Source organism: Tauraco erythrolophus, chromosome 24, assembly GCF_009769465.1.
Source record: "Tauraco erythrolophus isolate bTauEry1 chromosome 24, bTauEry1.pri, whole genome shotgun sequence".
Taxonomy (NCBI): domain Eukaryota; kingdom Metazoa; phylum Chordata; class Aves; order Musophagiformes; family Musophagidae; genus Tauraco; species Tauraco erythrolophus.
Window position 1 is genome coordinate 2,346,631 of NC_141488.1, and position 15,030 is coordinate 2,361,660.

General features: G+C 57.4%; 1 protein-coding gene across 2 annotated transcripts; it reads right to left on the reverse strand.

Moving 5' to 3' along the window:
* Positions 1 to 3,038: 3,038 nt before the first annotated feature.
* On the reverse strand, positions 3,039 to 13,938 carry SERINC2 (serine incorporator 2). 2 transcript variants are annotated; one of them, XM_086626053.1, is made up of 10 exons: positions 13,900 to 13,938; positions 6,670 to 6,831; positions 5,924 to 6,111; positions 5,743 to 5,822; positions 5,463 to 5,600; positions 5,170 to 5,339; positions 4,989 to 5,079; positions 4,709 to 4,844; positions 3,723 to 3,932; positions 3,039 to 3,177 (listed from the first exon to the last, which is right to left on the reverse strand). In XM_086626053.1, exons 1-10 carry the CDS (start codon positions 13,936 to 13,938, stop codon positions 3,039 to 3,041), a joined length of 1,353 nt encoding a protein of 450 aa, XP_086482179.1. The 2 variants fall into 2 exon arrangements, with proteins under 2 accessions (XP_086482179.1, XP_086482180.1); XM_086626054.1 differs by lacking the exon at positions 13,900 to 13,938 and adding an exon at positions 12,095 to 12,181.
* Between the last annotated feature and the right edge of the window lie 1,092 nt (positions 13,939 to 15,030).

The following is a 15,030-nucleotide window of genomic DNA, read 5'->3' on the forward strand; positions in this document are numbered from 1 at the left end:
GCAAATCTCATGAAGTTCAACCAGGTCAAGTGCAAGGTCCTGCACATGAGTCAGGGCAATCCCAAGCACAAGTACAGGCTGGGCGGAGAATGGATGGAGAGCAGCCCTGAGGAGAAGGACTTGGGGGTGTTGGGTGATGAGAAGCTCAACACGAGCCGGTACCGTGCACTGGCAGCCCAGAAAGCCAACCGTGTCCTGGGCTGTATCCAAAGCAGCGTGGGCAGCAGGTCGAGGGAGGGGATTCTGCCCCTTTGCTCTGCTCTCCTGAGACCCCCCTGCAGTGCTGCGTTCAGCTCTGGGGTCTCCAACATCAGAAGGACACAGAGCTGTTGGAGCGGGGCCAGAGGAGGCCACAGAAATGGTGCAAGGGCTGCTATGCTCTGCTCCACAGAGATGGAGCACCTCTGCTATGGAGACAGGCTGAGAGAGTTGGGAGCCTGGAGAAGAGAAGGCTCCAGGGAGACCTTCCAGCACCTTCCAGTACCTAAAGGGGCTCCAAGAAATCTGGAGAGGGACTTTGGACATGGGATTTCTGCCCTCCTCACACATCCCAGCACTGCTTGCACCCACCAGCCAAGGTTGCCCTCCCCAGCACTGCCTGTACAGCCCAGTACAGGTTGCCTGCAGAATGCAGGGTGCAGGATGAAGGATGTAGGGTGCAGGATTAACGGTGTAGAGTGCAGGGTAGAGGGTGCACCATGAGGGATGCAAAGCACAGGATGCAGAGTGAAGGGTGAAGGATGCAGGATGCAGGGTATAAAGTGCATGATGTGGAGGGTAGGACGTGCAATGCAGAGCACAGGGTGCAGGCTGAGGGGTGCAGGGTACAGAGCAAGGGGTGAAGAAGACAGGGTGCAGGATGAAGGGTGCAAGCTGCGGACGCAGGGTACAGGGTGACTGATATAGGGTGAGGGATGCAGAGTGCAGGTGCCGGGTGACTGATGCAGGATAAGGGGTGCAGGGTGCAGGGTGACTGGTGCAGGATAAGGGATGCAGGGTGACTGATGCAGGGTGCAGAGTGATTGATGCAGGATGAGGGATGCAGGATGCAGGGTGCAGGTGCAGGGTGACTGATGCAGGGTGCAGGGTGACTGATGCAGGGTGACTGATGCAGGATGAGGGATGCAGGGTGCAGGTGCAGGGTGACTGGTGCAGGGTGCAGGGTGACTGATGCAGGATAAGGGATGCAGGGTGACTGATGCAGGGTGCAGAGTGATTGATGCAGGATGAGGGATGCAGGATGCAGGGTGCAGGTGCAGGGTGACTGATGCAGGGTGCAGGGTGACTGATGCAGGATAAGGGATGCAGGGTGCAGGGTGACTGATGCAGGGTGCAGAGTGATTGATGCAGGATGAGGGACGCAGGGTGCAGGGTGCAGGTGCAGGGTGACTGATGCAGGATAAGGGATGCAGGGTGCAGGGTGACTGAAGCAGGGTGCAGAGTGATTGATGCAGGATGAGAGATGCAGGATGCAGGGTGCAGGTGCAGGGTGACTGATGCAGGATAAGGGATGCAGGGTGCAGGGTGACTGATGCAGGATAAGGGATGCAGGGTGCAGGGTGACTGATGCAGGGTGCAGGTGCAGGGTGTTCGCGGCAGCGCGTGCCGCCAGCACCCCCTCGTGGCGCAGCCCCGGCCCGGCCGAGCCGCCCGTCCCCGCCCCGCCCGCGCTCCCCCGGCCGAACCGCCGCTCCAGCCCCGGGCTCAGCCGGGAGGCCCTTTCCCGGGGAGCCTCAGCTGCGGTGGGCGACGGGGACCCCTCTGCCCGAGTGCGCACCCACTCGGGGGTACACCCCCCACCCCCTACCCAGGGTGCAACCAGCACATCCAGCGTGGTGTGTACCCATCTCCGTGTGCCCCTGGGCATGGTGTGCACCCCTATCTGTGTGCACCCCTATCCTCTGTGCACCCCTATCCTGTGTGCACCCCTATCCTGTGTGCATCCTTATCCTATGTGCACTCCTACCTGTGTGCACTCCTATTCCGTGTGCACCCCTACTCTGTGTGCACCCCTACACTGTGTGCACCCCTACACTGTGTGAACCCCACCATGTTGTGCATCCCACACTGTGCACCCCACTTTGCTTCCCACCACTGCCCACCCAGCATTGTTCCCCCCCTCCCACTTCCGGCAGCGACTCTCGGGGTGTCACAGCCTGGCAGCAGGGTCCGGGGCCCAAAGCCACTGTGCCCCAAAGTGATGCCAGCCCTGCCTGCACACACAGGGCAGCCAGCTCTGCCCTCACCCCGGCATCAGATCTGTTTAAGATCTCTCCCCTTCCTCCACCTCCCACACACCCAACACACGTGTCAGGAAAGACCCCAGAAGGACAATCTGCCAGGTTTATTCCAAATAAGACTTAATGAACAAGGCAAGGTGCTGGGGCCAGGCCAGCGCAGCCTGCGGGAAACCCGACCTGTGCTCCAGCAAGGACCAGGGACCCAGGACCTGGGACCCATCCCCCCACGGGGACGGTTGGGCAGGAGAATCCTCGAGGAGCTGGAGCCACCACTGAGGCTGGGGGATGCAGCGGGATGTCTGCCTCCAGGCACAGATCCCAAAGATTTGCCTTCCTCCAGGCTGTTTGGGGACGCAACACCAGCCGGGTCCCAGGTCCCAGGTTCCAGGTCCCAGGCCCCGATACACAGCCAGTCCCAGGGACTTTCCAAAAAGGCACCGTGGTCCCAGGGCACCAAGTGAGATGCCAGCAGCTGGTAAAAACCAAACCCTCCCAAGGCACAGCAGTCATCTCTGCTAGAAGAAGAGGGTACGGAGGCACCGCCAAAGGCACTAGACAAACACACGAGTTTAGAAAAGCTTTGAAAACATCCTCAAGTCTTTCTCAGCCCTCGCTGGTTTTCCCTACTTGGCACTTCATCCCTTTCGTGTTAAAACAGAAGTCCTGCAAGAAGGCACAACCCCGCGTAGCTGCTCCCGCCTGCCAAGCCTGAGGCTCAGGCAGGGCTGGGGCTGTCACCGGCCTCGAGGGACACGGCCACGATGGCTCTGACCCGGCAGCGGGACGCCCGGGGCCACCTCAGCTGAAGTCTCGGTCTGGCAGCACCAGCGGAGCCACCAAGGTCCAGAGGTAGAGCAGGAGCCCGGCCCAGCTGGAGCAGATCTTCACCCACACGGCCGTCCAGGGGCTCCTCAGCACCTGCAAGCTCTCGTCCGGCCTGAAACAGCAAACAAGCGGGTGGCATCCGTCACCGTGCTGCGCCAGTGGGGTGGCACCCCCCTGCCTGCCCCGAGCATGGCGGGCAGCAACCGCACCGCGGGGGGATGGAGCCTGCGAGCGCTGAGCCATGGGTGTAATGCAAAAAAGCACGGAGAAGAGCACGGAGGTGCCCCATGCCTGCACCCACGCAGCCCCCCACAGGATGCGACCCCACCACTGCAGCCAACAGCACGCCAGGGGCTCAGTCCCTGCTCCCCCCCATCCCATCCCATCCCATCCCATCCCATCCCATCCCATCCCATCCCATCCCATCCCATCCCATCCCATCCCATCCCATCCCATCCCAGTAGAGGATGTTGCAGCAGAGAGCTGGTGAACCCAGGCCCAACCTGCCCTGGGCAGCCTTATGCCACCTAAAAATAATTAATGCTGATCAGCGCCTGCTCAGCCAACTCTGCCCGGTGCAAGAGCAGGGAGGACGCCAGGAGAAGGGGATGCAGAGGACGAGGGACAGCCCCCGGTCCCTGCAGGAGCTCTGCCCACCTGTACCAGTTGGTGAGGGTCATCATGATGTAGAGAGCAGCGAGGAGGAGGCAGAGGTGGAAGAAGGTGTAGTTGTAGGACACGCCGTCCTGCTCGTTGTCGTAGGCACGGTGGGGCCCGCTCTCCACCGCCGCCTCGCCCCCCGCCCCGGCCCCGCTCTCCTCCGTCAGCATCAGCTTGTTGACCTGCGGGTGGTCCGAGGAGCGGAGGCTGCGGGCAGAGGGACGGCTCAGGCAGCTGCCCCCCAGCCCCAGCTCAGCTGGGACACCCTGCACTGGGACAGTTTGGGGGACGCAGCTTGTGCAGGAACCCTAAATGCTGCCACCATGATCCCATGGAGCTGCCTGTGTCCCTGGGGACTGCGATGACTTTGCAAGAGGAACTTAGTGACAAAAACCCTGGACCAAGCTGTGACCTCCCCTGCAGCACGGAGCTGTTGGAGCGGGTCCAGAGGAGGCCACGGAGATGATGTGAGGGCTGGAGCACCTCTGCTATGGAGACAGGCTGAGAGAGTTGGGGCTGTTGAGCCTGGAGAAGAGAAGGCTCCGGGGAGACCTTCCAGCACCTTCCAGTATCTAAAGGGGCTACAAGAAAGCTGGAGAGGGGCTTTGGACAAGGGTGTGGAGTGACAGGACAAGGGGCAATGGCTTTGAATTGAAAGAGGGGAGATTTCAATGAGATCTAAGGAAGAATTCTTCCCTCTGAGGGTGGTGAGGCACTGGCACAGGTTTCCCAGAGAAGTTGTGGTGCCCCATCCCTGGAAGTGTTCAAGGCCAGGCTGGATGGGGCTTTGAGCAACCTGGTGTAGTGGAAGGTGTCCCTGCCCATGGCAGGGGGGTTGGAACTGGATGATCTTGAAGGTCCCTTCCAACCCAAACCATTCTACGATTCCAGGATTCTATGACTTTCCCTAAAAGTCACCGACCCCTCGCTGCTCCAGGCAGGTGGAGGGACAGAGCCCCGAGAGACATGAGCCAAGTCCTCACCTGATGAAGAGGGTGCAGAGCATGAAGATTATCAGCCCTACGATGCTCGGGGCATCCCACCAGGTTGTCAGTGTCTGGGTGGCCGATGCTGAGCTGGTGCTGTTCCTCACCAGCAGCGTGGGGTTACAGATCTGGACTGGGGGGGACACATGGGGGGTTCAGCACCTTTCCTCAGCCCTGATGGTCTGCAAAGACCCAGGGCAGGGTCAAAGCACCGACCCCAGCGAGTGGTCCTGCCCCCTGCAACCCCCTCCAGAACCCAAGGCTGCATCCTGCTTACTCGGTACGTTGGCCAGGGCGGACCAGGTGACGTAGATGGTGTAGAGGGTGATGAGGGACGCCTGCAGCAGCCCCGAGTGCGGCTGAGCATCCTGTAAACACAACGGCCAGTGCTCAGGGTTGGTCCTGTACCCCGTGGTGATGTGGCCACCAGCCTTCCAGGTGCCCCCCCGCCACCTCACCTGGATCTTGGGCAGGATGGACACAGCAGAGACGATGAGGCAGAGGATGAGGTTGATGCTGATGAGGACCTTGCCCTCTGTGCAGCCCTCAGGCTTGGTGTAGTAGACGTAGAGCAGCACTACGGCTGCGATGGAGGCGGCGTAGAAGATGAAGGTGACGACGCAAAGGGCTGGAGGAGAAAATGAAAAGGCAAGAGGCTGGAGCAGAGCCCCAAGGCCCCACCGGCTCAGCATCCCCCACCCTCAGGACGAGCATCCCCATCCCTACCCCCCGTGGTTCCAGCCATACCGACCTGCGTACCAGCCCTTGGCCTGGCTCTCCTCCGCGTTGCGCAGCCACAGCTGGTTCCAGGAGTGGGCAAAGTCAATGAGGAGGACGAGCTGGATGAGGATGAAGAGGAAGGAGCCGATGACACCGAAGTAAAACCAGACTTGAGGGGGAGAGAAAAACCAGTTAAGAGCAGGGCTAACAGGAATTCGGCAATGGCAGCGGGTGCCGACTCCAGCCCTGGGTCTAATCCTGTGCTGAGGGTTGACCCAGAGGTGCAGAGGAGAGCGGGGGCAGCTCCGTACCGGAGGTGAAAGCACCGTCGGGGATGTAGAAGGCTCCCACCGTGATCCCCACCAGCACCAGGAATTTGAAGAACCAGAAGCTGCAGGAGAAGAGAGAAGGCACGATCCGCATGCGGGAACCCAACTGGGAAGGGGGTCTCTGCCCCACACCACCATCCACCCCGCTGGGATGAACACTCACCCGTTCTGCACAGCGGCCCGTGGGTCCTTGCTGCTGCGCACGCACACCATGATCACGGCGAAGAGGAAGAAGAAGGCAGCCATGGCGAAGCCCATGCGGTACACAGCTTTGTGGCCCAGGAAGCTGCTGCAGTCAACGCGGGTCTGGACCCCCAGGACCGACCCGCTGCCTTCACAGAAGCCAGGGAGCTGCAAAGGCAACGGGAGAGTGAGCATCATCCCAGAAACCCGCACCCACCAAAGATGGGCCAGGCACCCATGGCTGCTCCAATGCCACCCGTAAAGGGAGGCAGTTGGCCGGCGTGGGAACGGCGGTGGGGTGACTCAGCTGAAGCCACCCTGGAGGTCAGTGGGAAGCTGGGATGAGACCAGCACTTCCCAAAAAGCCCAGCCCAGCCTTCGCACCAGCTCAGCTGGCAGAACGCGGCTCCCTGTGTCTGCAGTCCCAGCTCCAGCACTTGCCAGTCACTTGGCCAGTTGAACCCCCCACAAAAACGGGATGTAGGAAACCGTCCTGGGAGACATCTGGGAAAACTACATAATGCATGAAATTATCCCACTGCATTTTCTCCTCCATGGAAAAGCAAAGTTAACAACACTCTCTCCCAGCGAGATGCTCCGAAAAAAAGGAACAGAAACCCCATCATGCCCCAAAAATCCACTTTCTGATTCAGCCTCACGTGCCCACCACAAACTAAATCTCTTCCCTGTGGCAACCAAGCCCAGACACCTCTGAGAGTTATTTACCTTGTACAGCTCCTTCTCCACACCAGGGATTATCATAATGATGGACACAAGGGTGCCGAGGAAGAGGAAGAAGGTGAAGAGGAGGCGGGAGATGGTGGAGTTCTTGGTGGAGGGGCAGCAGGCACAGAGCAGGCATGACGCGGGGCCGCAGAGACAGGACGCCTGCAACGAGAGCACCCCCGTGTCAGAGGGATGGCAATGGGCCCCCAAACACGTGCCCAGGTCGAACCGTAAGATCTGCCCAGGAATCCCCACCGGGGGCTTTGCTCGGAGCTTCTCCCCAGCCACCGTCGCAACCTGCGCCCCGCAGGGCCTCACGGAAATGGTCCCAAATCCCCCCAAAAAGATGGTGAAAACCAAAAGAGCTGCAGGAACGGGTTCACTGCAATAACCAACCAAGCTGGAAGATGGCACCGGGAGCCCTGGAGACATCCTCGTCTTCTTTTTTGCTCCCCAGCAATTGCAGGCAAAAAAAACGCTTTGGTCAAAACTAGGCAGTGTCCTGCAGGAGCCTCCTTGCCCTACAAAAAAAACCAGTTTGCTACCTTCTCCATTTAATACGGGGTGGGGAAAACACTGATATCAGTGTCATGGGGAAACCAGCTTGTTCTGCCATCCTTCATCCTCCCCAAAGGTCATTTTACTGGTAGGGAAACTGAGGCACATCATCCCTGGGAGTCCATGGTGGGTTCTGGTTTCCCAAATCCAGCATCAGTAGCACTGCTGGGTGCACCCTCGCTCCAGGGACTCCCATTGCCACGCCAGAGGTGGGTGTAGAGCGGGGAACCAGGGAAACCCCAGCTTAGCAAAACCCAACCTTACTTCCCAGCAAAATATGAGTAAAACACGGGTTTCCTGTACAAGGATTGCACGGAATAAGATTTGCAGGCAGAAAAATGAATTCTTTATTAAACTATAGCCTTCCCTGGCTCCTGCAAGCCATCGCTAGGGAAGCATTAGGGAGATAATGTTTGCAGCCCAGCAGTTTGGCTGGGCTGGGCTGGGCTGGGCTGAGTTGAATTGAGTTGAGTTGAGTTTTGCTGCTCCAGTATAGACTACTCTTACTAATTTGTCCAACAATTTGGATATCCACCTGTCTATTTAATGCCTACAAGGTTGAGTTGAGTTGAGTTGAGTTGAGTTGAGTTGAGTTGAGTTGAGTTGACTAGAGTTGAGTTTTGCTGCTCTAGCATACAATGTTCTCACCAGCTTGTCCAAGAATTTGGATATTTACCTACAAGGTGTGGGAGTGCCCCAGTCATTTGCCTTAGAGGAAGAAGAGCTGCGGGGATTTTGCGTAACAGGTTTCAAAGCTTGTGAGGGGGCAGGAACGCAGGTTACTGCCAGCCCCAACTGCGGCATCTCTGATCTGGATGGGAAGATTCTCAGCCTCTTAATCACCAGCACAAGCCCCTGGGATCTCCCAGCTCGCTGCCACACCCCCTATTTTCCCAAAAAGTTGGAGAATAAATGGGCATTTTCTGACAAGAGAATGGAAGATGCTTTTTGGGATGGCTTGTCACTGCTGGATCACTAATCCACTACATCGTACAAACAGAAGGTCCCATGTTAAATATTTGGGGAAAAAACAGGGCAATAAGTTGTCTCTCAGGTTTTTACTGAGGATGCTTCACCCTCAGAAATTATCAGGGGCTGTTGGGGAAGCAAAACCAACATCTCGCATCAAGGCAAAGCGGGCAGCGATGCCCTTGTGGCCACTGAGCCAGGAGCCGGCATCGGCCCCGTGTAAACAAACAGATGGACCAAAGCACTAAATAAAACCTCAAAGGATCCAAAATCCAAATTAAAACTAAATTCCCAACTCTGCCCCACTCCCCATGGTGTTGAGCGGGAACAGGGGGGCTCTCAGGACAGACAGCCCAAGTAACGCAACCACAAAATACACCCCAAGTCCTCTAAAATAGGGAAATTTCAGGCTATTTCCTTTTTTTAATGCCTCAGAAGCCACCACGAGCCCACAGCCTCCTGCGTCCCCCGCACCAGCCCAGGGCGCAATGACAAATCCCCACGCAGGTGCTGGCAAACATCCAGCTACAGGTATCACCTAGAGACCAACGGGAATTAAATATTTGGAATTTGTTTAAAATACCACTGCTTCTCTTCCCAAATATTTTTCTCCAGCTAAAACACGTTCCCAAACCCACTTATTTCAGAATTTACAACACTGAGTGTTTCTAACTCCTGCATCAGCGCCAGCTTTTCCCTAGGAAATCCTGTGACCATCTCTGGTCCTCAGCAAACTACTTTCCCTCTATTTACAAGCAAACTTCATGGATTTATTTGGCTTTCCACACCTCACTTCTTCCCGTTGAACAGCTCTTTCTCTCCTGCACTTGAGGAGCATCAGACAGCCAGATATACTTGCAAGCAGGAGAAGAGTCCAGCTCTCTCCCAGTATTACGGGATGCGCCTGCATTGTGTTCACTATGGCTATGTGCTTCCTAATTATGCCCAGCAATCGATACTAATTAAATATCGCCCAGGATCAACCCAAATATACATTTCTCATTGCTGAAATCAGAGTGAAAAACAGATGTGTCGGGAAAGAAATCCAGATGTTGAGCTGCTGTGTGAGAAGGACATCAAACCCACAGCTCCCTCATCAGGGCTGCTCACGGACGCTCACTAGTGATCACTTTGATGTCCCCAAAATCACTAGAGGCAGCTTTGAAGTTCTTTTTTAAAGCTAAGAACATCATTACTTGAGGAAAAATCACCTCCTTCCTGATTTACTCCTCTTTACCCACGGCCCAGCCCCACGGCCCAGCCCCACCAGAGGTTGTGTTGAGCTGAGGGTGCCCACGGGAGCTGGGGTGGGTGAGAGGAGCCCCCGCATGCCACAGGGATCCTCATCCCACTGCTCCAGGAGCTACTCAAGAGACATCACTTTGTGTTTTCAACTTGAAAGCAGGAAAAATCGGCCTTCCATTTGAGATCGCTTCGTTGGGGCTCATTAAACGCACCACTTGCACAAGAACACATTTAAAATGTGCCCGTGTATTTCCCCTTCAAATAACAATAAAATAAAGTAAAATAAAAAAGAGAACAACAAAAATGCCTTTTAACGCAGAATTATTGCATTATTTGACCTGAGCTACAAAGCACCTTGGCGCAGCATTAACTTCCAGCTCCTCTCCCTTCAGTGCCAATTGAAACAAAAACTCCCAGTCCCAGAATCACTGAAACTGGCCTGAGGTTTGTTGTCGTTTAGAATCACAGAATCACAGACTGGTTTGGGTTGGAAGGGACCTCACAGATCATCTAGTTCCAACTCCCCTGCCATGGGCAGGGACACCCTCCACTACACCAGGTTGCTCAAAGCCTCATCCAACCTGGCCTTGAACATTTCCAGGGATGGGGCAGCCACAGCTTCTCTGGGCAACCTGTTCCAGTGCCTCACCACCCTCAGAGGGAAGAATTTCTTCCTTATCTCTAATCTAGATCTCCCCTCTTTCAGTTTAAAGCCATTGCCTGGTGTCCTGTCACTCCACACCCTTATCCAAAGCCCCTCTCCAGCTTTCTTGTAGCCCCTTTAGGCACTGGAAGGCTGCTGGAAGGTCTCCTCGGAGCCTTCTCTTCGCCAGGTTTAGGAGGTTGCTGGATTTGGGACTTCAGCCCCATGTCCAAGCATCACTGAAGACTTGTAGGAAGCACAGTCCTGGGCATCACCTTTTCCCCAGAGCTGGTGCAGGTGGAGAGGGCTGAAGGGGTGTCCATAGGGCCATGACGGAGCTGGGCTGAAGGGAAACCCTTTCTCCACGTGCAGCCTCCAAACCATGCAGTTGGCCTTTGGGAAAGCTGCAGCTGGATGAAGTCGTTTCTAGTATGAGGTTTTTGGGAGCCCGCAGCATCCCTGGAGCCTGCCAGAGGTTTATTTTCAAGGATGACTCTTCCAGGGCCAAGCTCCATGGCCGTATTTCAGGTTTTACAGCCTCTTGCAACCATGGGAAGGCAACCGCCGAGGTAACGGGGTACGGCAGCCCCGTCCCGCTGACCTTAATGCAGCAGTCATGTGAGAGTCCTGTGTCACCAGGAACATCTTTTCACGGCTCCTGGTGCCCTTCCTGGGTATCCCTCTCTAAGCACCTTCGCAAAGGAAGCAGATCCCTTGTGCCACGTGCTAACCTGACCTGTTGCCCCAGCACCTCTTGAATTGAGTCTTTTTCTTTAAAAAACAAATGGGTTAAAAGCAAAGAAAATCCACCCACGTTAAGGCCGTGCAGGACACGCTCTGCCACACCTCCGTTCAAAGACCTGTGAAGATATCCATATCTATGAACGTGGCCAAAGAGCAGGGTGGAAAAAGCCAACCGGGAGTAGTGGCTGCAGCATGAGAGTGGTGGATAAATGAGGAAGCATCAGTTTTCAGCCACCGCAGATGAAAGATAAATGTCTCCAGTTTCACTATCAACTTCCTCATTGAATCCAGCTCACGTCCAGTGCGACTCACACGTAAGGGCTGCTGTGCTGCCTCTCTGACTTCGAGGCTGGGAGAGCGTGGCCAGAGCCAGACAAGCACTGTCCACCCCGTCCAACAAAGGGAAATGCAACAACTTGAACCCAACTAGATCAACCCACCTACACCACCCCAACACCACCCCAACAACAACACCCCCCCAACAACACCAGACCAGCTACACCAACCCAACAACACCAGTCCAACTACATCAAATCAACAACACCAGCTCAACCACACCAACCAACTACACAAGTCCAACCATACCAGCCCAACCACACCAGACCAACACCAGCAACCCCCCAACAACAACACCCCAACAACACCAGTTCAACACCAGCCCAACACCACCACCCCAACACCAGCCCAAAACCACCACGCCAACAACACCAGACCAGCACAAACACTGCCCCAACAACACCACCCTAACAACACCAGACCAACTACACCAGTCCAACCACACCAGCTCAACAACACCACCCCAACAACACATCTTCTGCAAGCTGCCCTTGCCCCAGCAAACCCACGGGTGCAGAGACTGAGTCAACCAAAAGCAATGCTAAGCAACTGGTCTTTATCTCCTGTTAAATTAATGACCCAGCAGGTTAATAAGTACCAAACCCACAGGGTCAGGCACAGGCTGGGGAGGCTGGTGGCCTTCACGTCTGGTAGGTGATTTTTTGTTGGTACAACAAGGCTGACAGGCCCCACGAGGTGCCCAGACCATGCTGGAGGGCTGCACACCCCCCCAGCGGTTTGCTTCAACTTGGGCAGGCTTCTGCTGGCAAACACCAACCCTGTCATAGAATCATAGAATCACAGAATCATAGAATCACAGACTGGTTTGGGTTGGAAGGGACCTTCAAGACCATCTAGTTCCAACCCCTCTGCCATGGGCAGGGACACCCTCCACTACACCAGGTTGCTCAAAGCCTCATCCAACCTGGCCTTGAACACTTCCAGGGATAGGGCAGCCACAACTTCTCTGGGCAACTTGGTCCAGTGCCTCACCACTCTCATGATGAAGAATTTCTTCCTTAGATCCCATCGGAATCTCCCCTCTTTCAGTTTAAAGCCATTGCCCCTTGTCCTGTCACTCCACGCCATTGTCCGAAGCCCCTCTCCAGCTTTCTTGTAGCCCCTTTAGGTACTAGAAGGCTGCTGGAAGATCACCCTGGAGAAGGGAGTGTCAAGATGACCTCATTGCTCATGGCAGCAGTGGCCAAAGTCCGGCAAATCATGAGAGGCAGAGAAAGGGAAATTTTTCTTCCATGGTGCAAAGTTTCACTCTGGAACAGCTTGTGGAGTTTCAGTGGGACAGCGCGGAAGAGATGGCTTGACAACCTGAACGCTGCTCGGAGTCAAACGATGCAGGCTGACCAGAAGGGGTTGGTTTAGATTTTCTAGTTAAAAATTTAAAAAATTACACATAAATTGGGTTGGGTTTTTTTGGTTTGGGTCAGGGTTTTTTTCCATGTTGTGGCTTTTCAGTTCAGAATTGAGCTAAAACACTCCTTTATGCAACCAGCTTCACTGGAGGGAATAGGAGAATTACACCTATATAGCAGCTTTACCCCATTAGCACAGCCTGGGCGAGAATAGGGTTTTTTTTGGGGAAAAAATCCAGAATTAGGCCAGAAACCTCCCCAGCCCTGCTCCAGAGTAAGTCGTGGCTTTTCCAATACGTGCCCATAAGGAAAAATATCAGCCGTGTGTCACAGACGGACTTGGGGACTGTCCTCCATCCCATCTTGCGGTTCAGAAGCTCCCGTTCATTAAACCTCCAAAACTTTTGAGGTCGAGTTGTGAAACCGGCCTCGTTTCCAGGCTCCCGGGCTGGTTCCGCAGCTCTGCCTTGGCCCCGCGCCCGCAGGTGAGGTCATGCCAGGAAAAGCAGCGCTGGCCATGGGCAGCTGCCTGCGTCACTGGGCATGGCACCCGGAATCACGCACCCTGTGCCCACCCTGGGCCGTGGCACCCCACGCAGGGCCCCCCCATCCATGGACCTGCACCCCTCGTCCCGGCTCCTTCTCTTACTCCATCTCCAGCCCCTCACTTTGGAGGCTCGGAGGTGAGAACCAGGCAGGACCCCCTGCCCCTCAGCATCGCATGGGTGCTGCGGGGTGCCAACTGGACCTCCCCCACCCCCTGCAGCTACCCACATCTCCCAGATCCATTGGGGTGCCCAACCCCAGGTGCCCTCAAACTCCAGACTCCCCCGACCATGATGTTCACGAACCCCCGAGTTCCCTGGGGTGAAACCCCCGGGTCTGCCCCAGACACCCCTGGGTGCAGTGGGATGCCCTGCATCCCTCCGGGGTCCCCTGCACCCCCCCGGCACAGAAGGGTGCATCCCCCCGGGGTCCCCTGCGCCCCCCCGGCACAGAAGGGTGCATCCCCCCGGGGTCCCCTGCCCTCCCCGGCACAGAGGGCTGCATTCCTTGGAACCCGCCGCGTCCCCTCCGCCGCCCCCCGGCCGCAGCGCGCTCAGGTCTCCCCTGGCTCCCCCCGGCTGTACCGGGGCTCATCCCCGGGGTGTCCCCCAGACCTCCCCGATACCCTCCCGCCAGTATCAGGACGCAGCCCCTGAGTGCCCCCCAGACCCCCCCCGGACCCTCCCCAGCCCCCACCGGCAGCGCCCTCCCCCCCGGGCCGCGCCCGCCGCTGCGGCGCTCGGAGCCGGCGCAGCCCCGCTGCCCTCCCGGTGCCCTCCCGGTGCCCTCCCGGTGCCCTCCGGCCGGGCGGGCACTCACGCAGCTGAGCAGGGAGCAGACACCGAGACAGGCCCCCATGGCGCGGCCGCGGCTGCCGCCGGCTCCCGGCTCCCCGCTCCGCTCCGCCGCCGCCGCGCTGGCTCCGCCCGGGCCGGCCCCGGGGCGCCGAGCTCGGGGCGCGTCGCTCCCGCCGCGCCTCCCCGGGGCGGCCCCTGCGGGGGAAGCGCCGTCGGGCGGGGGCGGGGGCAGCGGGTCGATCCTGTCCGCAGGGGAGCCCCCGCCATCCCCCGCTGAGCTCCTCCAAACCCCCCGCCGAACCCCTCCGTTTCCCCCTGAACCCCTCCATCCTCCCTCCCCGAGCCCCTCCATCCCCCCTCGAACACCTCCCCCCACACCGAACCCCTCCACCCCCCAAACCCCTCCATCCCCCCGAACCCCTCCATTCCTCCCGAACCCCTCCATCCCCCCTCCCCGAGCCCCTCCATCCCTCCTCGAACCCCTCCACCCACCCCAAACCCCTCCATCCCCCCACCTCAAACCCCTCCATCCTCCCCCCGAACCCCTCCATACCCTCTTCCAGCCCCTCGGACCGGGGAAGCAGCAGCCCCGGATCCTCCTTCACCATTTACCGCCAAGGGGACCCCACCGACACCATGAGCCCAGTCCGGAGAGGGGGCTCAGGGATGCCTCTGGAGCAGGAGATGCTGTCCAGGACCCCTGTCCCACTGCTGGAGCTCTCCCTCCCCTCAAAGCAGTCCATGGGAAGGGGTCAGTTCCTCTGAGTCCCCAGAGGTATTTCAAGTGTGTTTGCTATGAATTGGGTCCTCCTGGCAAGGCCAGGATGGGTCCTCACCAAAGCTTTTGCTCAGAGCAGCTGAGGATGCTGCGGAGACTTGCGGTCACCTGGCGCCCAACTCCAGGAGAGGAGTTAATGAAACCCTGTGATTTTTTACGATTGAACCTTGTGCAACCAGATGCGGCCTTGCTGAGAGCTGCCAAGGGGACACATGGGGTCAACAACTGCCCTTCAGGCCCAGGAAGAGCTGAGTGCTGCACTACTCCTGGCTGTCAAGTCCTCCAAGTCCAGCACATCCACCAGCCCCAACACACATCCTGACTCCAGAACATGTACAAGCTCCATCACACCCACCGGTTCAGAATCACAGCATC

What these genes read in the sequence shown, in the direction of transcription:
- SERINC2 (XM_086626054.1), bottom strand. Translation starts at nt 12,166, where the DNA reads ATGAGAGTGGTGAGGCACTGGACCAAGTTGCCCAGAGAAGTTGTGGCT. An exon ending in CGCCCTGGCCAACGTACCGA is followed by an intron (nt 4,845 to 4,988) that starts GTAAGCAGGATG and finishes TGTCCCCCCCAG; the next exon opens with TCCAGATCTGTAACCCCACG. An exon ending in CTCTGCACCCTCTTCATCAG is followed by an intron (nt 3,933 to 4,708) that starts GTGAGGACTTGG and finishes CTCTGCCCGCAG; the next exon opens with CCTCCGCTCCTCGGACCACC.